At 42.2% G+C, this 22,991-nt stretch overlaps 1 protein-coding gene across 7 annotated transcripts in view; it reads right to left on the reverse strand.

Moving 5' to 3' along the window:
* CUX1 (cut like homeobox 1) overlaps nt 1-22,991 on the reverse strand; it is a 266,951-nt gene that overhangs the window by 80,702 nt on the left and 163,258 nt on the right. For all 7 annotated transcript variants that reach the window (XM_050322112.1, XM_050322109.1, XM_050322113.1 and 4 more), the window contains exons 9-11: nt 17,722-17,770; nt 5,920-6,024; nt 3,151-3,339 (exon numbers count right to left, since the gene is read on the reverse strand). In XM_050322112.1, the coding sequence (XP_050178069.1) occupies nt 3,151-3,339; nt 5,920-6,024; nt 17,722-17,770 (343 nt within the window). The remainder of the gene's footprint in view (nt 1-3,150; nt 3,340-5,919; nt 6,025-17,721; nt 17,771-22,991) is intronic.

Below are 22,991 nucleotides of genomic sequence, written 5' to 3' on the forward strand. Positions count from 1 at the left end.
TTATAGCAGTCCTCGCAACAAAAAGTACCAGAATAGATTTAAAACAAACAATATCCTGGATTAATATGTTAGTTACTTATGCAAGGATATGCTAAGAAAACAGCCCTTTGTAGAGACAGACATAAACCACAGAAAAGCTAATGATTCCCATTTTAATGCAATCTATATTAAATGTAATTCTGTGCTCGGGTAAGCTATATCCTGATAAGGTATTTCTGGAAAATTCAGGTACAAAGCACAGTTAGAAAAATAAAGAAAAAAATAGATATTGACAGAGTGAAGCTGGTTTGGACTCTCAGGTACTCACATGCTGCTATAGCAGTATGGCAACCAGCAATATTTTACTTTGAATTGTATAAAAATCACATATATCCATCATTCCCAAGGATCTAATACAGAGATTGTTGCCATGGAAAATCTGCACCTAAACGTTTACTTTCCCAAACAATATAAACTAACAAGTGAGGATGCAGTGCCTGTGTATAAGCAGACCATTTAGGCACTTGGCATCTTCCCAGTCAATGACTGTTTTAAAATGTATTAGTATGGTAATTGTCTCAAAGAACCCTGTAAAACGCACAGAACACGGGATAACAAAGGTTCAAGCTGTGAGACAATCTGGAGGAACTAATATCTTGCACTAAATATCAACCTGGTTAATTCAGACAAAATATATTCTAACGACCTCCAACACAGGAAAATGCAGGAGCCAGAGGGCAGAAGGGATGAACTGGTGGCATTTCTGCATGTGAAATTTGCAAATATTCCACGTTAAAGACTCGTCTTGCATTTGTGTTATGAATGAACCCATGTCAGAGCGTGTATAGATTGGATCCTCTCTCATGTTATTTAAAAAATATAATCTTTACTGTCTTTTTAACCTAAATGTCATAGGTAAGTAGCAGGGGCTGTGTTAAGGGCTTAAAACACTTAAAAAATGCATTAGACTAATGCTGTAGGTTAGTTCAGAGCGATAAACTAAAAAGCCCACATTTAATTAACCCAGGCTATTTGAGGCATCTTCTGCTGTATTTTAAACTGGGTATCAGGGATGTTCTAACACCCACAAAGGGTTAATATAATTAGAGTTAGAAAAGTCTTGTTACTAGAGGACATGTTTTGATTATTAGATCAGATGAAGATAAAGAAGCAATAATTTTGAAAGTATTTCTGTATTGTTTCATTAAGTCATAGAGTATTAAACAATTCCCCCAAGATACAGGCTGAGAACATTGCTTTAATTTGTGAAACTCTGAGTCCGTTTTTTTTTTCGTGGAGGCAACTGTTACCATCTCTGTTATTTCAGAAGCAATTCCTCCATAATCAAACATGAGATCGACACATTGTCACTGAGATTTGGTGCTTTGTACAACACAGCTCTGGCACAGGCTTTCCCAGCACTTTGGGGGAAAGTAAGTACTTTGAACTATTATTTATAGTTGCCACAAATAAGGTTAAAGAGGGTTGAAATGACTAAAACTTTATCAATAGAGGCACTGCATCAGACACTATCAACAGAGAGCTAAATACAGAGCATTAGCCGGGCAAGGCTATGAGAAAATGGAAGGAGATTACTGAAATGGAAATCAAAGACTTGCTCTGTCATTTCTATGATCCTACTCCCTTTGAAGTTAATGGCTAAACTAATACTGACCTCACCAGGAACATGCTTTATTCCAGGAAAATCTGTCAAGTGCAAGGACTCAAGATATTTTCTATCAGGCTTTATGAAAAATGAAAAGAAATACTAAAAAAACCTCTAACATGGGTGTAGCCAGCAAAATGTGTCCCTTAAAACCAGGGCAGCTCTTTTCACTCTCAATAAAAGTGGTGCCCACACAGTGACAGGTGGGCAGGGACTGATATTGTCAATATAGTTGCATAATAGGTGTCCTTTGCTCCACTGAATTTTCATAAAAATTCTGCAAAGCTGGTTTAAACACGCAGAAAGCACTGACTGCAACACTTCAGCTTCCATTCCTAACAGACATCTCTCCATGTAAATTATGCTCCACCACAGCAGAACTAGTAACTGCTTAAAAAAATGTCAGAATTAGAGCAATTTGTAAGAGTTTCAATTGAACATTAAATCATTCTGATAGAGCAGAGCTGCCCACGCCACAGTCAGAGCTGAGTGGGTACTATCAGCCTCCCGCTCTCCAAAAACCCTCAGACAATCAAACCTGCAAAACTACCAAGTCTTTAATGGAATAGATAAATTTATCTTGTTTACACGTTGGAGCTCAGAGATGGTGGAACAATGAAAGGGACGGGAGTTACAGGAAACTGATTCATAGCACATGTCAGGAAACATTTCTCATGCTCACGAAGAGATCAGAACTGTGTGGGCTCAGCACAAAGAAAGTGAAGCTGCCCAAGCAGAAGGTAAAAGGGTCACTCAGAAAAATCTTAGCTGTTCCTTCTGGTTCTAGTGCAGTGCTGTATGCAAGTGAGTACAGAAGCCAGACCACTAATCATAAATGGGAATTATTGTGCAGCAAATAGTTAAAAAATAATGAAATGGTTATTAAGGCTAAGAGCCTTCTCTGTGTCCTGATTTTACTTGTTTCTGTGCTCTAAATGATACATTTCCCTTTTCCAGTGGAGAGAACTGAAGGGGGTAGCAGGTAAACTCAAAGATAAGCCGTAAACATTCCTGGTAAATCTTCAATACCAATCACTGGAATGGGAATTAGAAGTTTTAAAGCCTAGAAGGATTTTCTGTGCCTTTTCAGTTCAGTTGTTTCATGACATATCCACGGTCAATAAATGTTGGGGTTTGGGGGTGGCTTTAATTCCAAAGGTAGCCCAAATTTTCCAAAAACACATTTCAAGACAATAAGAACTGGGTAATTTAGATTTTTAAAACAACTGTGATCACTTAGAATACAAAACATCCCTGCTCATGGGAGGGGGTTGGAATTAGATGATCTCTAAAGTCCCTTCCAACCCAAACCATTGTGTGATTCTGTGAACGCCACAGAAACTAGAATTCAGCAGCATCCTGAAGAAGCAGAACCATGGCAAATTTACACCAGTAAACCCCAATATCATTATATCTGTTATACATAACTATATCTGTTCATTATATCTGTTCCATTATATCTGTTACATCCTCCACCAGCTGCTGAGCACAGAACTGAGCCTTACTTTGAGTGTGCTGTTCTTGGCCGTCAGCTGCTGCTCCAGCTGGGAGATTTGGCTGCTGGAGTTCTCCCTCAGCTTGGTGAGGCTGCCCTGGAGTCTCTGGACATCTTCCACGAGCTGGGCGATCTCCCGCTCCTTCGCAGCCAGTTCTACTTCCAAGCTGGACCGTGTCAGCACCTCGATGGCCTGCTCCTAACGGGAACAAAGTATCAGACCACAGAAATTAAAAAAGGCAACGAGCCTGAATTCAGGGCAGCTTGGCAAGGACCAAGCATGGCATCAGGTGGCATGAGAAACAGAGACAATTCCTAAATCTGGGACTCCCATGGTTGACTGTGTGAAACTGGAAGATGAACTTTTCCACTGCCCAGGACAGCTCCCTGGAAAAACAGGGATAACAGAGAGAATAAATTCCCCTCTTTCATAAGTGCACTGGAAAGATGCAACCGTGAAAGTCAAAGGATTCTATTTAGATCTATTTATTATTAATAGCCCGAATGCTTTGACAACTATGAAAATCTGTGCTTACAAAATACTAATCAGATAAAATATTCCGAAGTAATGGAGCAGAATTTCTTAATCAGGAACGGCAGGGCCATGTGCCTGTGGCTCTCTGAATGCACAGTGCACGTTTCAGGCAAAATTGTCAAAAATTGCCCCAAACTGCTACTTCCAATGAACTTGCTCCTCGCATGAAAACCGTTCATGTTAACATTATTGCAAGCATCCCTCCATTGGGAAGAAGACAGATGTGACAGCTCTAAGACAAGGCCATTCTCCCTTTGGTCACCACTTTCAGAAATTCTCTTCCCTAAATCTTTCTTCTTCCAGTTTCCCACAGCTGCAAAATCCATCCCCACGTCAGAAACTTCCACCCTACACCGACCTGCCAGTAGGACAAGAAATTGGAGAGGAGAGAGAGGTTCAGGAGAAGGCAGATTTATTCAGAAAAGATAACAGAGACTAATTGTAGCATCTCTTTGTCTCCTTTTGTGCTAAGAGATCAACAGCTGTAAGCATCGGAGAGCTCTGAACCTCTTCCAAGAAGATTGTGAGGAAACCCTTGTGCATGTGTGGGGAGCACGAGCCCAGCAATCAACACACATTCCATTAAAGAGCCTAAAATGCATCTTACAGAGGTTAGGGGCTGTTCCTCAGAAACACCTACTCTCACCAAGTAGGAGAGAATCCAATTAGCAAGAGAGACAATGATGGTGAGCATTAAACCAAAGATCCTGCGGAAGAGCTGGGAATTCAACCCACCGACGCTGTCACCCAAACACTTCCCTGACAATTCAAGATGACACTGCAGCAGATTGAAATAGACTCCATATCCTCTTTTCCGGGAATACAGGAACAACAAAATGCCCTTTTCCATATCTTCTAAACACTTGTCTTGATTCTCAGTGACTACACCCCACTGTACTCTAAGAAAGCTGCATGTACGAACAGCAGTTAACAACACTCTCCTATTACACTGAATTATACTTTTAACTTGAAAAAACCTCTAATTTGCTTGCATGAAACATCACAAGTTGTATAATCATCTGCTGCTTGTGCCTATTGAGACTAGAACGTGGAGTCTGAAATAAGATAGATAATGATCATTTTCATCCTGCAGTAGTTGTCATATTAAATATAAATGAAGTGCAGAAGTACTATTAAATACAAGAAAGACCTAATGTTAAAATAATGATAAGACTAGGACATGAGATAGGAAGAGGCAGGTAATTCAGAGTTACAAGTGATATTCAGGCTTTTTATTTTTTGTTTTGCAGCCTCCTTGTCTATCTTCTGACTTCTCTGAGGAAATGCTGGGTTGTATTAATAGACAACCAAACAGATCTGGAGGACTTATGGTTTGTTACTCATTTTCTGCAAATGATTTTTAAAGACAACCACGTGTTTCTCTGCTATCAGTGTCAAGTCCGTATATGGCTTGCAAGGAAGAAAAAAAAAAAAGCAATGATTTCTTTTGTTTGTTAAATCTGCTGCTTAGAAGTAGACTAAATTTCACTTAATTGCATATTTACATTTAAATACTCCTATTTCTCCTTTGGCAAACAAAAATCAAACTAATCTGGCTGCTCATCTGTGATACCTGTTTACCCAGGACCAGCTGGAGTCCTGTAGGAGCTCTGTGTGCCCGCAGGTCCCATCAGCAGAGTCAGCACTGCCAACCTCCCCAAACAGCAGCGCTGCCTTTATTTAGAAGCACACAGAGGAGGCAACAAGCAAGAGTGCACGATACCTTCTCGATTTTCAAAGCTGCTTTCACTGGATTTATAGGTGTAATTCTCAGTTTTAGATGTAGCCAGTGAAAACTGGAGTGAGTTCACATTTATTTCCAGTTCCTCTGGCAGCCCAGACACAGAGAGTAACAAGAGGGAGCTCTGGGCAAAGCTGGTCCCTTCGGGCTGAAGCTCCACATCCTCCACTGGTCCTCCAGGTTTGCTGCCTCTATTTTTCCTCTGCTGATGCTCTTAGCAATGTGAAATAATTTCTAGGAGTCCCTGCTGTCCACCTGGACCTGCAGCCCTGGAGAGCGATGGATCACCACGGAGCCAAGTGACCTCTGTCCTTCCTGGGGCCTTCTCCAGCCACCAACCCCTTCAAAAGTTGAACCCACCCGCAATCCCAAAGGAACACCCTTCCATTTCAGTTAAAATACGACTCCCAAACAGCTGTTTTTATAGCTGTGAGCATAAATTGAAAGAGCTCTACTGCAGGAATGTCAGAAACCTGTAAGAGTCAGTAAATATTTTCTCTCACCACATCAGGTGCCTTCTGGATCTGCGTAGCAAGTTGGAGAGATTTGTTAGCTGATGAGAGCTGCTCCCTTAAGGTCTCTGCCTCTCTCTGAGCCACCTCTGCCCTCTGAAGGAAATGAAAAGGGGTGCAAAGAGAAAGTACATTCAGTTTAACAACTGACAATTATTACAAGAACATTCATCAATTCATGCCTGACTGAATATAATTGATTTTCCTAAACACTCAACCTAATAAATGTTAGAAAAAAACATAGAATGTGATGGATTTTTATTTTAAACAGTACAAGGAAGAAATAATTGAGCGATTATGACAGTAATTTAACGCTAGGAGCAAGGAATCCCCTGCTGATACTAATGCTGCGGCCCACTGAATTTCCCAGACTGAATAAATACAAGTGGAAATGGAGTCTTTTTATTCAATTTCTTTCTATTCTCATAGACCAAGCAGATTTTATTGCAAGGCTCCTCATGGGAATAATTCTCATGGGTAAATGCTGAATTAAAAGATATTCTGACCACTCTCTCAAACACACATACAATGTTGTGGGCTGTCTTTCTGCAGTAATTATTCCCCCAAACATGAACTGTTAGATTCTGTTCTTTCAGCAGGTCTATTTATTCAACAATATTTAACCCTAAAGTGACAATTTTGCACAGCTCGGTTACCAACTGCTGAGGATTTACGCAAGAGCTGATAAGCCTGTGACTTGGCTACTGGTCAAAATTCCCATCTAAATATTGAATAACAATAGAGAGGAGAAAGGCAGAATTATGAGGAAATATTGTCTGTACAAGAGTTTGGGTAGAGACAGATGGATCAGTAACTTCAGGCAATAAATAGCAGCAAAGTCCTTTCCATAACTGTCTGCAAGCTTCTGTTAGAAGTGGAACAAAACCTGGCTGTTTTACAGTCTATTCTCCTCCTGGCCAGACTGTCTTCTCTCTTTGTTTAAAGAAATGGATTTTATTGTTACAAACCCACACTGCCTACCTCCTTCAGCAATCACTGCTTTTCACCTGGGCTACTCCATGCAAACCATGCTGTGCTTTTAGCAGAAAACAGCCAAAATAATTTTCTGTCTCCACTTGCAAGACCCATCACCAACTCTTCCAAACCCATTAGCTGCCACCAGGGAAGGTCAAAACTTTTTCTGACCAGCTTTTACCCTTCACACTGATGGGTCCCTTCCTTTACAGAACGATAAATTCCCACTGCCATTTTTAAGCCACAGAAAGTGTCATATTTTGTGCGCCAGACCCTTTGCTACTCCTTTGGAAAACCTAAGCCATCTGAAATAGCAAATATAAAACATACAGCAGATATAAAATCTATAGTGAATATAAACATGTAGTGAAAATATAAAACCTATGGTGAATATAAAATCTATAGCGAATATAAATCCATAGCAAATATAAATCTATAGCAAATATGAACACTATACCCCTGTGTGTGTGTGGTCTCTGACTTTCTCACCAGTCAAAGCAGAGCCTCTGCATGTTTAATCAATGAGTAAACTAACAGCAATCAAATACTAAATGCATCATCTGCGCTATTTGCTCACAACATTGTATTAAATGATTTTGCACAGGGTTCTACAGCTGTAATTAAAATGTGATTGTAAAAAGTACAGTGTCGTGGCTCTAATAATCAGAGCAGGGCACACAACCTATTGTGTGCTTGGGAAAAATGGTAACAGCACTAAAAAGGCACAAAAAGAGAAATATTAGGATAAATATTGAGCTAAGGATACACACTGAGATAAATTATTTCCTTGTACTTTATTAGATGTGGAGCTACATATACTGATCTAACAACAGCGAAACAACTCCAGCAAAGCAGGACAAGTTACTACACTGTGGCACTTGCTCTTGCATCTACTGCTGTATAAGTAATGGGTTTTGCAGCCTTGAGCAATTCTGCTGATGGCTTCCATTCACTGCAGCATTGTTTGGAGAATCTATTCAGCTCGCATGCGAGCAAACCACAGAGGATATTGCTAATAGGTGGTACATCTGCATATACAGTGAGCTGTCAGCTGCCCTTTCTGCACAGCCTCCCCAGCCAATTCACAACACCTGTTGTGATCCTTGGAATAATATCTGACAAGGTTTCAGACTAAGCATTGTTAAAAATACATCGGCACAAACTTCGGGTAATTCTATTTGGGAAATACTCGTCAATTTTCCTCTTCACCCCCCCCCTCCCAAGAATGGAAGCTTTTTAGAGCCAGAATTACAGATGTGCTCAGCGTCTGGAAAGCACTTTTGGGTGCTGTTGGAATATAAATTATAAATGACACATAAGAATCTATTAAAAGAACAGTAGTTTCAAATTTGAGCACTTACAAGTTTGGAAAAGCCAATCCTGAGTGCAGGGTTTTGAGAGGTGGGATGGCAGCACACAGGACCTGCTGTTGCTTTTCTCCAGTGAGTCTCTACTCCATCCAGCTCTGGGATGAATACTGCTCAGTGAATGGATCTTTTGCTTTGTCCTCCTTGTTCCGTGTGTGACCCCTGCAACTTTATTTACTGCAAGCTACTCCCACCCTCCTCTGCCGACAGGATTGATCACTTCCTCACAGGCTGTGCTCCACCACCAGAGGATCTAAGTGCTTCAGAAACGTTAATGAATGCACTGGCACAACCCCCATTTGGAGCTATTTGGGTTCCTCAAGCCCTGGCACATCTCTCTGCATGGCAGCATCGACCACAGTGTGGCACAAGCTGCCTCTGCCCGTTCCTCACCTGCACCGAGACCCCACACAGTGCCTGCGATGCCGCTCTCCTGTTAACCCCTCTGGAATTGCCTCCTTGACTCCCACTCCTTCCTGGTCCTCACTCTGTCCCCTTCCTAATTTTGGCTGCTGGAAGCACTGTTTTCATCTTCTCTGAGCTTCACAGTGCCTTTAGCTCCAGGCAGGCAAAAGCCAGCTCACACCTCGCACAACTTAACGAATTCACACAAACCTCCGGAATTAGCCTTACCCCCACGAGCTCCTTCCTCTTTTCCTCCTTCCTTCTTCTCCAAAAGTCTTCACAAAATGTCCTCCAAGTGTCCCAGTCCTCCTCCCCACCACGAACCCCTCTCCCCTTCCTGCTCCCACACCGTGTCCCGTATCCTGTCGTTGCCGGAGCAGGCTGGGGGAGCGCCTGCCCTCCCCATGCACCCCCTGTGCCAGAGTGGCACAGAACCTTACATCACATCCAGGAGAAGGAAAACCTGGCTGGTTAATGTTCACCCAGTGACAGACTGCAGCGTGCCTGGGACAGGCACCGACAGCAAAGCTGACAAATTCAAACCAGATTCTGTTGAATTTGTGTGAACTCTTTCTTTCCAGACTCTTACAGGCTGGCCAAACTTGGGGCTTCTTTTTTTGTTGTTGTTTTAACTTCTTTTTTTGATTTTTCTACTTGAAGCAACAGAAGATACAACCCTGAGAAAAAGGCAAACCCTCTTTCCTCAAGTGTCAAGCCCCTTCTATTAAACCCAGGCACAGCAGGCTCCTCACCAAAACAGCAAGAAAAACTCATAACATGTGGGGAATTTCTTTTTTTTTTTTCCCCTAATCTTGTTCTTAGAAATGGTTGGACAATTTTTCCTGAAATGAAAAAAGAGAGCACAGCCAGAGACAGGCGCCCAGTATGGAAAATGGATAAACCCAAGGAATCTTGCACAACTTGGAGCCACGGGAAAGTTCACATAACCTTCTGTTTGCATGAAACCATGCCACTTCAGCTAAGAAATATCTACAGATTCACAGAATGGTTTGGGTTGGAAGGGCCTTTAAAGACCATTTTGTTCCACCCCCCCTGCCATAGGCAGGGAAACCTTCTGCTATATCCCAGGTTGCTCCAAGCCCCAATGTGGCCTTGGACACTTCCAGGGATGGGACAGCCACAAATTCTCTGGGCAACCTGTGCCAGGGCCTGCCCACCCTCACAGGGAAGAATTTCTTCCCAATATCCCATCCAACTCTGCCCTCTGGCAGAGGGAAGCCCCTTGTCCTGTTCCACCATCCCTTGCCTGAAGTCCCTCTCCAGCTCTCTGGGAGCTCCTTGAGGTACTGGATATGCCACAGCACAGTTGCTTTTCATCCATCAGTGCTAAAACTACTGCTTTCTTACTTCTAAATCCTATGCACAGGCAAGAAAACCCTCAATGACCAGTGACAGTCACACAGGTGGCTTTGATGAAGATCATGCAGATCCACTGCTGACTAAACCCCCTATTTTTCTGGATAATTCACTCATACAATTCTTCCTAATTCCTATACCACTGTTTTTCTAGCACAGAATGACCTCCCTGGTAAGAAAATATTTCAAAACACTTTCATTCTGCCTGATAGAGCAGGTAAATATCGTACTGCTCACGGCAGAGCCGGGAGGTCACGATCGCAACGCTGCCGTGGGCTTTCCAATTAAAAAAAAAAAGGGAAAGAAAAAAAGCCTTACACAATATATCCAGTTTAAATTATTCCCCATGTTTCCTGACAAGATAATGAACAGCATGAACCGAGTGCTCTTCTCCTTACAGTAAAATGTTAATTTGATCAAAGACCAGTGGTGTGAACAGTAAAATGAGATACTTACACAAAAAAAAAAAAAAAAAAGTGTAACCTTTCCCTTAAAGTTCCATCAGCCAAACTGTATTTCCTCACTCCACGCTAAATTCAGTGCTGTGTGTGGCAAAATCTTCCTATGGGCGAGGAGTGGGTATTATCACAAGTAATTCTGCTGCAGTTAATGAGCCTGGTTATGGCAGCAATCACCACGCTTGGAGCTGACATTCGTACTTGCAAGCTGCTGCAAAAGCTGTGTTTCTGAGTATGAGATCAATTAAAACCCACTGGTTCAATGTGCTTTAATGTTCTAACTTTCCAGATATAAAAACTTATTGTAAAATCTTTAAATGGCCCTGACTTCCAGAGAACAGTAAGCAAGGTTAGATGAAAATCAGGGACACGACTCTTCAGGGCTCTGGCACCTATTTTTTCCAACAATGGAGAATTACATCAAAAAAAAGAAAAAAACTCCACCAACCAGAAGAGGTTGGGTTGTCTTCATTCTTGTCTTCAGGCTATTGCACTTTCCTCTGTGCACTGAAAGGCTGCCAGATAAATGTATTCCCAACTGAAAGCCAGGCATTTACAGGAAACCCATGTTTGTATGAAAATAATATTAACCATGTTCTGCCTTTATACAGCACTTCTCTGTGCAAGGATCTCAATGCCCTTTGTAAAGTAAATGTTATTATTCCCATTTCACAGGCAGTGAAATCCCAGGATTAAGTGAATGACCTCATCTGTCATAAAGCTGCATAACTTTGCTGGATTCATGGAATAGTTTGGGTTGGAAGGGACATTAAAGAGCATCTCATTCCACCCCCTGCCATAGGCAGGGACATCTTCCACTAGACCAAGCTGCTCCAAGCCCCATCCAAACCTGCTTTGAACACTTCCAGGGATGGGGCAATTCCATGGGGCTATGGCACACCAGGAGAGTGGAGCATCCAGTTCACTGCCAAGGGGGTCAGAAATAAAAAGCAGATTCTCTGGTGGTGTCTGTGTGAGCCTTGGTGCAAGGAAAGAGTCATGGCAAGATGAATCCCCTTCCTCACAGAAGCACAAAGCTCAGGATGCCTCTCCATGGGTGTGGGTACCATGGGTGGGTCACAGCAAACCCTCCCACGAGCACCAGCACTACCTGTATTGTGTTGCATTTGTGTTGCCAAGTGAAAAGGAGAATTTATTCCATCTGCTGCTCAAAAACATACATATTTTATGGCAATCTCACTTAGCAGGAATATCTTGTCGAACCATTTTCCAATGTGATTTGTTGGAGACAGGAAGGTGCCATACCCAAGGAAATAAAAAATAATCTTGAGAGCAGCATTTCTGCTAAAACACCCTGGTGAGGTTTTCTTTCGACTTTTATAGCAGACACTGTTTTATGTATTTTAGTGGCAGTTTGGCTCCCAAAAAAAAGCTTAAATTCACTAACCCTTCCTCTACAGACCTTAAAATCCAACATCACATTTCTGTGGAATAAACGGTACCAATCCAGTCCAGATTCTCTCATAAAAGGCTCTGTATTTTAGAAAGAACAGCTGCTCTTGTTTTATTGATAACAGAAGTTGCTATATTTGACCTTCATTCCCCAGAAAAAAATAAGCAGTAGAAATGTGGGGGCACTATCAGCGCTGTGAAGATGGAAAGAAAACCGATGGAAACATTTTCCTTTTCCAAAGGGATAACAGAATTAAAAAAAAGATTAATTCTTCTTTTGCAGCTTATACAATAAAGTCCACACACACACAAAAAAGTGTCATGTTCTCTTTCTATTATAACTCCCAAAATCTAAGGCTACCTATATCTGAGTCTGCTTTTTAACCCTCCTCCTCCAGATTAAAACACAATAAAATAACCCAGGATCAACCAACTCTAACTGAAGTTCTACTTTTTGTCTTCCATAAGTGAAAAAGCACTTTTTTCTTTTCTTTCAGGAAGCCTAAATTAAAAAGCCTGGGTTTAACTATGTGAACGATGTATAAAGCCAACAAACAGATATGGATACATCGGTGACATGAAACCACAAACTCAGACTCAAAATTAAAACCTTAAAATGAGCCTCGATGTCATTTTAAAAATTTAACACTCCGAAGTATTTCTGTTTTCACAGCCTAGGAATTATTCTTTCCAACGGAAACCTCAGTTTTTCTCAAGCACAACCGGGTGACTCCAGACTGCTGGATGAGGCACAGAAACAGAACGATAATTCATCTGAATAAATTTGCCATCCCAAAAGATTTTACAGCCATAAACACTTACGGGAAAGGTGTAAACTTGAAAAGGTACAGAAAAGTGCTAACCATAAATATTTGTGTGAAATAAACAGCCACACAACTGTAACTGCTGTGAATGCAGAAAAGTACACTGGAGCTTCATTAACTTCCCTGATTGGAAATTAGAATATTCTGGGAATCAAACAATAAAAAATTCAAAGATGCTGTATCCCAAACTATGATAAATCATTTATTTTGACAAGTACGGGTAGTTTAGTTTTAATTATTTATTCTTATACTTCGTAGCATATCAGAAAATATGCAGTGATTTATTGTGCAAAATGAAATCTTAATAAAACAAGTCCCTTCCCCAAACTACAGCATTATTAAATCTTCATGGAAATGTGAGGGTGAACTCGTGGATTAGTTTTGTTGTTGAGCTGGAGGGTTAGTAAACTGAAAATAAGCCATTCCTATTGTATTTAGCTCTATTGTGACTTCAGTCCTGTACAGTCACACAACCTCAGGGATGAGGAGAGGATTGGAGAGGGATACTGGACTCCCAGCTCCTCTGCTGTCTGGCAGATGATGCAGTTGCATTTTACTATGAAAGCAAGTGGGGGTTATTGGCTTCAGACCTTCACCCCTTCCAAAGCTCCCTGTCATGAGCTAATGGCTCCTCTTGAGGCAGGTGTAGGTGAGCCAGCCCTTTTAAACACACTATTCCTGCCCTTTTTTTTAATAAAAAAGCTCTCAGGACTATCAAGTGGAAGGGTTGCCACTGACACTCACCTCACCCTCACAGTGGGTGTGACTTGGTGCACTTACATCACCCTGAGCTCTGTCAGTCAGAATGGACCAGTCCTGCCATAAATTCCCCCTCAAGATCTTGGATTAACGGCACTGAGCACCTGGATCAGCAGCTGAGGAAGGGGTTGTCACCCCAGTCATTGTGCTGCCACCACCCCCTCCTCTCCAGCACCCACCTCTGCCCCAGCTCAAATGAGGGATTAATTTCTCCCATGATTATGGTTTGGGGGTAAATTCAGTTTATACCTCGTGTTAATGATACAATGGGGAGAGATGGAGCTTTGCGGTCACTTCCCCTTCTTCTCTCTGAGCAGAAAATTGCAAAGCTCACTGGTATTTAAAGGTAATTATTTCGATGAGCCAGTAATTTGTTCTGGGGATGATAGCACATAAACCAGCCCAGAAAGCTCCTGCATGGGAAAACTTGAGGATCCAAATGAGGAAAACACTGGGAGAAGAGAGGTGATGGGATTCTGAAGAAGAATGGCCCGTGTTCCACCCAACAGGACACGAGGGTGGGAGTCACAACATCAGCTCTGTCCCTATGGCTTTTATCATCCAGGACATGGACACCTGGACCAAGGTCAGTGAGTACATCCACACCCTCATTCCTGCAGAACTGGAGAGGGAAATGGCCCTCCCCATCTCTCAGGAGCCACAGAGGTGTCCTCACACACACGGGAAGTTCTGAAGTGTCAGCTCTGGATTTTAAAAGGGCAGTAACAGAGAAAGGGATTTTCAAGAAATATCAGCTATTTAAAAATTTACAGGATTTTTTTTTTCCCCCACATTTTCAGTGGAAACATGTAAATTTCTGCTCCAAATCCCAGTCTTTTGGGTCAGTGTTAATTCCAGAGGAGCAAAACATCACATCTAAATCAGCAAGGCAGTCTATGCACAAAGCAGGAGTCGTGCTGAGCACTACTCTTTAAAGGTAGCCTTAATAATGGGGAATGAGCACTTACTGAAATGGTAAAAGGAAATGTTAATTTAACTATTAAATACATAATTAGGTTAAGTACTTGTTTCTGCAACTGTAACACTTCAGCCTGATGCAAACTCACTTTCTGGCCTGTGCAATAGATTTAATTTCTTCTTTTTTTTTTTTTTTTTTTTTACTATAAAGAGGTAAAACACAGGAATTGCTGCTACAAAGACTACTTAGATGTAATTTACCAAAGTGTTTTATAAAGGTAAAGCATCACGCAAGGCAAAGACTATGAGGATGTTTCAGCAAATGAGCTGAGCTACTGCAGCAGCTCCTGCTCCTCAACCAGTGAACCTTCTCCATCTCCTCTGAGGCCACACACTCCCCTTCTGTCCCTTATGGGGACCCCAACACAAGAAGACACAGACCTGTTGGAGAGAGTCCAGAGGGGGCCATGAAGATGCTCCCAGGGCTGGAGCCCCTCTGCTCTGGAGCCAGGCTGGGAGAGTTGGGGGGGTTCAGCTGGAGAGGAGAAGGCTCCAGGGAGACCTCAGAGCCCCTTGCAGGGCCTAAAGGGACTCCAGGAGAGCTGGAGATGGATTTTGGACAAGGGCCTGGAGGGACAGGACACGGGGAATGGCTTCCCACTGCCAGAGGGCAGGGTTAGATGGGATAATGGGAAGAAATTCTTCCCTGGGAGGGTGGGCAGGCCCTGGTACAAGTTGCCCAGAGAAACTGTGGCTGCCCCAGCCCTGGAAGTGTTCAAGGCCAGGTTGGACGGGGCTTGAAGCAACCTGGGCTGGTGGAAGGTGTCCCTGCCCATGGCAGGGGGGTTGGGATGAGAGATGGTCTTTAAGGTCCTTTCCAACCCAAACCATTCTGTGATTCTGATTTTGGCACTGCTGCTTTTCCCACGGTTTGTTGAGCTGACTCCATTCGTTAAACCCACAGGAAACAAACTTGGCCCCTTCATCCCAAATCTGCAGTTACTGAGCTCACTGGAGTCAATGAATGGTCCCCCAGTTCCAAGAGCTGCTTTTTGGGAAGGGATGGCACTGCAGCAGCTGGAGGGGGAGGCAGAGGAGGAGCAGATGAGGAAAGGGAAGAGAGAATCCCCTCTTCTGGCTTTATAACAGCTCAGATGAACTGCACACTGATGTTAACGTACAGAGCCAGCTTTTGCTGAATTGCAACCAAAGAAAGGGTTATGTACATGAGCAGTTATAAATTTTACCTAATTACAACAAAACCACCACAATAAAGTAAAAAACAAACAAACAAAGCAACCACATCGCAGCTTTGTTCCAGTTAGACAGAAAAATAGCATTTCTGTATAAACATATACAATCCATTTTAGCATGGCAATGGGGAAATCAGAAATACCTATTCTTTAAGTACAACTCCCTTTCTACTCTGAGGAAAAAACAAAACAAACCTACATTGCTACACTGGCAAAATGCAGTGCTTTTGCAAAAATCACAAAATAATTCTACCAAAAAATCTTTTAACACCTACATCATTTCTAAAAAGTCTACAGATTTCCAAATAATTACTAGTACTTTCATAAATATTTAATGCAGTCTACAAAAGTTCTTTGACAGAACTAAAAACCCACTGTGCAAACACCAGTTTGCTTTTACTGACTAAATAATCAAGCCAACAACTTACAAATCTGCTTTGAGCTTCATTAAGGCATTAAGGGGCTGGAGTGTGTCCAGAGAAGGGAATGGAGCTGGGGAAGGGTCTGGAGCAGCAGGAGCAGCTGAGGGAGCTGGGGGGGGGCTCAGCCTGGAAGAAAAGAGGCTCAGGGGGAACATTTTCACTCTGTACCTGACAGGAGGGTATAGGTGGGAGTTGGTCTCTTCTCCCAGGTAACAAGTGATGGGACAAGAGGAAACAGCCTCAAGTTGCTTCAGGAGATGTTTAGATTGGATATTAGGGAAAATCTCTTCACTAAAAGGGTTATCAAGCCCTGGTACAGGTAGCCCAGGGCAGTTGTGGAGTCCTCATCACTGGAGGGATTTAAAAGATGTGGCACTTGGGGACATGGGTTAGTGGTGGCCTTGGCAGTGCCCAGTTAATGGTTGAACTGGATGATCACAGAGGGCTTTTCCAGTGTAAATGATTTGTGATTTGTGTTTGTCCAATTCACCAAGAACTAATGTAAAGGCCAAGACACTTGCAAGACTTGACAGCTGCACCAGGGGAGGGTGGGGCTGAAATCTGATCTGGCAAAAGGAAAAAAAGGCAAAACCAAACAGCAGCTGGAGGAGGGGGTTCATTTTCAACAGGAGCAGTGGCCTGGTCTGGTGCACAACCACTGCTGACAGTACAGGGCACCCAGCAGGACAACACAGAGGGGAAAGAGCTGTCCCATTCCTCCTGCAAGTGAGCTGCTCTTAGGTAAGGTTCAGCAGGATTATAAATCCATAACCTGAGAGATTTAAGACTGTAATCTCTGATCTTACCTGACAGAAGGTTTAATGAATGTCACTGATAAGCAAACGCCTGGCTGAGGTTTCCCTCTGTGAAACCACTGCCTGTTGTGTGTGTCACCTGTGAATCCTGCCTGTCCATGACCACCTCCTGCATCACCTCAAACAGCCACTCAAAGTACAGTCTGGACCACAAGGGCACTTGGTTTGGGTGTTGGGTTTGGGTTTTTTTTAAAACTTATTATTTTAGGAAGTCCCACACAATTGTGCCACTTTGTCAGGAGTGTGTGCCCTGCAAGGGATTGTGGGAGGGATATTTCTGCCAAATTATCATCTGCAAATTAGCATCTGCAGGAACAAATGACTTAATTTCTTCCTTGTCCTACATGGCACAGACTGATCCAACCCTTGCTAAAAATTAATACACCAATAAAACATATCAGAAAAGGAAGGAAAAGAAAACTCTGGAGAAGTCCATATAAGCTGCAGCCCTGCCACAGCCACAGGGTAGAGGCTCTTTAATTTGGGTAACCCAGTCACCTGAATGTCTGAGTAGGGACCAGCATGATGGATTTAGAAACATAAAGCCAAGAATAACTACAGTGGGAAATGTAAGTTTAAATTATTAGAAGGTAAATATATGGGATGCACTACTCCACTGTGCACACAATCCTTGCAGAGCATCCCCAAAGAGCTGTACTTTGCTCTAAATTTGCATATTTTCTTACTCTACACAGTTATGACTGCTAAGTGCATATAAAAGAACTGTCATGAAATCCAAAGGAGAATTAAAAGAGGAAAATCAAAGTCACACTCAGAATTTTATGGAGAGCTCCTTTAAAATCCTACCTGATTTGCTCTTTCAAGGTCTGTCATGATCATCTCGATTTCATCAGCCCTGGGAGAACGAGAGAGCAGAAGTTCTGTTATCACATGGAGAACACCTGCTAGACAAGTTCATGCATGGCAACAACTGCAACATTCACACAAACAATAACCATTTTCAATATTTATTTATAAAAGGACCCAGTAGGGACTGATCAGCTCATGTTCTGACTGGTGGAATCCTCTTGGGTTTCAGCTCTGTGGACTGGTTTGCAAGTCTCCAATTCCTTTGCCTGTTCCCTTTTTGCAATGAAATAGGCATATTAACATCTGAGTGTATTTCATTAGATCTTCAAAGGTCTTACTCCCCAAAATTCTGCACAAGGGCAGTGGCATCTTTCCAACACATAAAGGTGCTTCACAAGTGATAATTATGGAAAAGTCAAAGACTGCAGTTCTTCGGTCAGCTACCCATACATCCACACACAAAAGTACCCTGCTACTCCTCTGTTTCAGTGTGCCTGGAAGTTGGGTTCTAAATTTGGTTAAAAAAAAAATATATCAGGAGGTCAAAGAGACCAAGAAATTTAATTTTACATTATGCAGAAAAGAGGGGTTTTTGACATAAATTTATCAAACTCTAAATTTAGACTCTTAATGCACTTTGCAAAGCTGAATAAGAAAGTCAAAGGGTTGAAAACTATACAAACAGTCTAGGAAAAACAGTGTTAGGTGGCAGCTCCCAGACCTGGCCCCTTAAACATCAGCATTTCTAATCTTTCACTTACACAAATGGAGCCAATCCTTAAACAATCTTTTCTTATCTTCATGCTGAATCGTGGGCAAATATTTCCCACTCAGGCTCTCACCTGGGAAAGGTACCAGGAAAAGGGCTGGGAGACCTCAAGAATGTTCTGCATCAATATCATAAGACATATTATTCTCCCCAGACATTTTGCCTGTCTTGTATCCCTGGACCATATGGAAGCAATAAACACGATCCTCATCTCCTCTGAACAGCAGCTTTACCAGCAAGTCCTTTTGCAATCTGCCAACACCATAATGTCTGGTTTTTGTTTTTAATCTGCAGCAGATCATTATCAGTAAAAGCTGTGAAATGCTGGAATTCCCTTCCTCTGCCCATGCAGAAAAAGTCAGGGTTTGGTTTTGTGCTGATTCTCACAGAAGATCCATTTCCCTATGCAGGTGTTTGTTAGGAAAGATGGTTAATTGAAGTATGTCAGGGTTCTGGCACTGGATCATTACACTGAATATCGACTTACTCTTCAGCAGCATTTTAGATTTCTGTGTGCACACTCAGGGAAATGCAGTAAAAGATCGTAATAAGTAAATGTGCATGTATATAAATTAATGGAAAATTATTTTTAATTACAGCCTTTAACGTTGTCGGGGCAACATGAACTGCCTTCTGAAAAAGTCTTTTGGACAATAATGGAAAACAGATTAACATGTGTTTTCTTGGGCAGGAGAAGCTAATGTGCTCTTACAATGGGAAAAACTCCTGCACAGGACGTTTTGAATTAATAATAAATAACGGCCATTACTTACTGAATTGAACAACCACTGTTTGGGCAAAGAAGGATTGAAAGGAGCAGCCCAGGACAGGTTAATGTCAGCCTACAACAACACCTTCCATCTCTTTAGCCTCTGTAGTTGTGAAACATCTTTTGTTTTAAGACTCCAGGCCCAAAATACTTATTAATGCACCCATGAAAATTACAGCATTTCCCATGGAACACACATCCCTAAGACCATGACCCTGTATATCTGTAACAGAGATAAGAGGGAAGAGAGCATCCTAATGCACCACAAAGATGCTTCCTGGCATTTCACAAATATTTTTAGCCAGGATAGTTTAAGGATCCTCTTTGTACAAGCTCATGCATTCAGGCTGAATTTATGTGCAAATGCCTCAGGTTATATGGAGCCAGTAAATGATGTCTGGATTATGTCACATGCCTCCCAGATCAGAGCTGGGAATGTCCCACCCCGGCACACCGGCCACAGCTCCGGCAAATCCTGTTTCTGCTCCCTCTTCTGTAGGGTTTGAAGAATAAAATCCCTGCCTTTCCTCTCAAACAGGGGGTGCCAGCTATCAGCCAAAGGGCTGGAACCCAAGAATCTGAGGAGAGCGAAAGACTGAGAAGCACAAACCCATAGGGTGGGGAGAGGAAGAGCTTTGGGATCAGAAGGGTGGGGTTTCAGTCCAGGCAAGGAAACACTTCTTTCTTTAGCAGAAGAGAAGGAGACTCTGATGGAGGAAAGATGAGCATGAAGGGGTAGAATGTGAGTGAGAGGGTTGAGACCCATCCAAGAGCCCTCAGCTACTGACGGGGAGGCAACCGATGGAGACAGTGGAGCAAGGGAAGGAACAGAGGGATCCCCGAGGCCAATGGACCAAGGGGAGGTGGGACCAAGAGCAGTAAAGCAGAGGAACAGCCCAAGCCAGCAGAAAGCTGGGAGGTTGCCAGTAAAACAGGCTGAAACACAAGATGGTGCCTGACAAACAAGGTGGAAGGACTCAGGACAGCCCCTGCACTTCAAACGGACAGAAGTGTTAACACAGGTATTTGTGAGCTGTTCCGGCCGGGGTCAGGATTTAAGAGCTCTATTACAGCACTGGGATCCGCAGCCAATTACAAAAAAAAGCAACTGAGGATATAGAACACCATAAAAATGACATTTGTGCCCTTCAGCACACGCAGATAATTCTGACTGAATCCTGTAGAAGTGTCAAACTGTAGCCAAGGGCAAAATTGTCCCTTTGTCCTTGTATCCAGACAAACTAGCTGACTGATCCTGAACTCCCCTCTCCCTCCTACATTTTTTTTCTCCCAAGCTTTTCAGCACTCCTAATAAAAGGATGTAACATCTCCAAAAAAATTCAAGCAAAACACCTCCAGCCTCGCAGTCTGCACACCAATGGAGGGTAATGCTGCAACTAGAAGCGTTATCTTTAAGTAAAGTAATGAATTAAATTACTCTGTATTCTTTCCCAGCACAAGTGTCAACAGCATTCAGGAGAATCTTCAAAAGGAATTCAGGCTTTTCATTTTAAAAGCTCAACTACCACATCAGTAGCTGGCACTCAGCAGCATAAAATCATGTATTTGAGAAAGTCTCTAATAGATGCATTCACTGTTTGCTCAGCACAAGTATTTATTATAAAATAAATTACAGTTCTCACACCTTTTATGCACTCACAGAAACAACCTGCATTGATTTATTGTTTACAAAGCACCCTGTTGAATTCAGACCTGTCAGGTACGAGGCAGCTTTGCTTTGCTCACTGAATTAGTCCTGCACAGGTCATTTTCTGACGTATTCACCATCCACCACATTTGTTCATTTTCAGCCCTTCCTATTTTAGTATTTCTCTTTATTTCAATGGAATTACTTGGCAGGCAAAGCACCATCCAGTTCCAGGCTGATGGTACCCTGTCCTGCAGGTCTGCATTGAAAATCTGGTGGGAACAATGGCCAAATTCATGGAATCATAGAAACACACCATGGTTTGGGTTGGAAGGGAACTTAAAACCCATCTTGTTCCACCCCCTGCCATGGGCAGGGACACCTTCCACTAGCCCAGGTTGCTCCAAGCCCCATCCAGCCTGGCCTTGGACACTTCCAGGGATGGGGCAGCCACAAATTCTCTGGGCAACCTGTGCCAGGGCCTGCCCACCCTCACAGGGAAGAATTTCTTCCCAATATCCCAGAATTTCTTCCCAATATCCCATCTAAATCTACTTTAAAATGGTTCAGCAAGTCCACAGTTACACTGACCCTAAATTTCTGCCCAGAATCATCCCATGTGAACTAAACTCAGTTATAGGAACCAGAGGACTGATGATTTTACTCTGAGCTTTCTTTGTTCCTGAAGCAACACACATCTTGGTCTCTTGTGAGTGCCTGGATTCATCCCTCACTCCAAGAGTTGAAGGCAAGGAGAAACCTCCCGAAGTTCTATCTTTTTTGGGGTAGATACAGAGAATGAGGATAATTGTTAACAAGAAGACCTTTTGCTAAGACACACTGATATTTATGGTGGTTTGCATCAGATATCTACACTGCAACCTAAAATTAATCTGGGTTTGTTCAAGGGTGATACTTTCTTAACATTAAAACAGATCATGAGAGAAAGAGTGGGGAAAAGCTGTCTTCAACACCAAATATTATCTACCCTGTGTTTTTGCATTCCACAGCTAATATAATTATTTATCTGATCTAGTTCCTTACAATCTCTGTGCAGAGGAAAAGTAATCATGTAAGCAAGACAGTTCTTCAGGGTGTATTACAGCTTGTTCTAAGTTTCAACGTTTTCAGACTAAGGAATTCAGGAAATCAAATCTTAAGCTCAAGTATTTGGAGCTACAGAATCAGCAGCACCAAGTAAAAAGAATCTGAACTGTTGAAGCAGCATGACCATGAAATATTCTATTATTTCTTCTCTTGGTACTGTGTTTGAAGTGAGAAACAAAGTGCATTAAAAGCTACAGATTTTACACAAGACATAAGCTTTTACCAGTCATGAAACAGCCCTCAAAGCTAACATGCCACCCATAAAAAACAACCTAAGTAGTTTAAAAAAAACAAAACCAAACTACCCCACTTTTCAGTTCAATTGCTTATGGGAAATAAAAAGTGCAGAAAGGCTCAATTTTCATTTTGAGATCAAGATAACGGATTAGGCTTGAACAGCATAACAAGCAAGCAAATTCAAGGATGGGTAACGTGAAAGAAGCTCAGTTCTTCTTCTAAATAAAATTAAATTGGATGAAACCCCTGAACACCATGAAGTTATTCACTAGCAAGCAAGAAGAATCTGGACTTTATGATTAAAATCAAGTTGATCCAACTCCTTCATTTAGCTTAAAGAGGCAGAAACAATTCCTTTTTTATTAACATGACAAGTGAATGGCTTGCCAAATCTTGTGGCTACAGCCCCCTAAAGATTCAAACTTACTCAACCTTGAAGGAAACTGCTGTTGGATTCTTTATACATGGAAGAGCTGAAAAATACAGATGACACTTTGGAAATCGCAGTCAGTGGCGTGGCCAAGAAACTTCACTACCAGGGCAGATTAATACTTTGGTTTGGCAAAAAACAAACAACATTTTTTCCCACACATTTGTTTTCTTTAAAAACATGTAAAAGTTTACTAGTCAGAGCAAAACGGTCGATGGAGCCAGTGGGGCTTGTTAAAACGTTCTAATTACCCAAACATTTACGCAGGCAATTTCAAACTAAAAGCAGACATTATCAACTAATGTGC

Source organism: Myiozetetes cayanensis, unplaced genomic scaffold (genome assembly GCF_022539395.1).
Source record: "Myiozetetes cayanensis isolate MyiCay16 unplaced genomic scaffold, myiCay2020 scf27, whole genome shotgun sequence".
Taxonomy (NCBI): domain Eukaryota; kingdom Metazoa; phylum Chordata; class Aves; order Passeriformes; family Tyrannidae; genus Myiozetetes; species Myiozetetes cayanensis.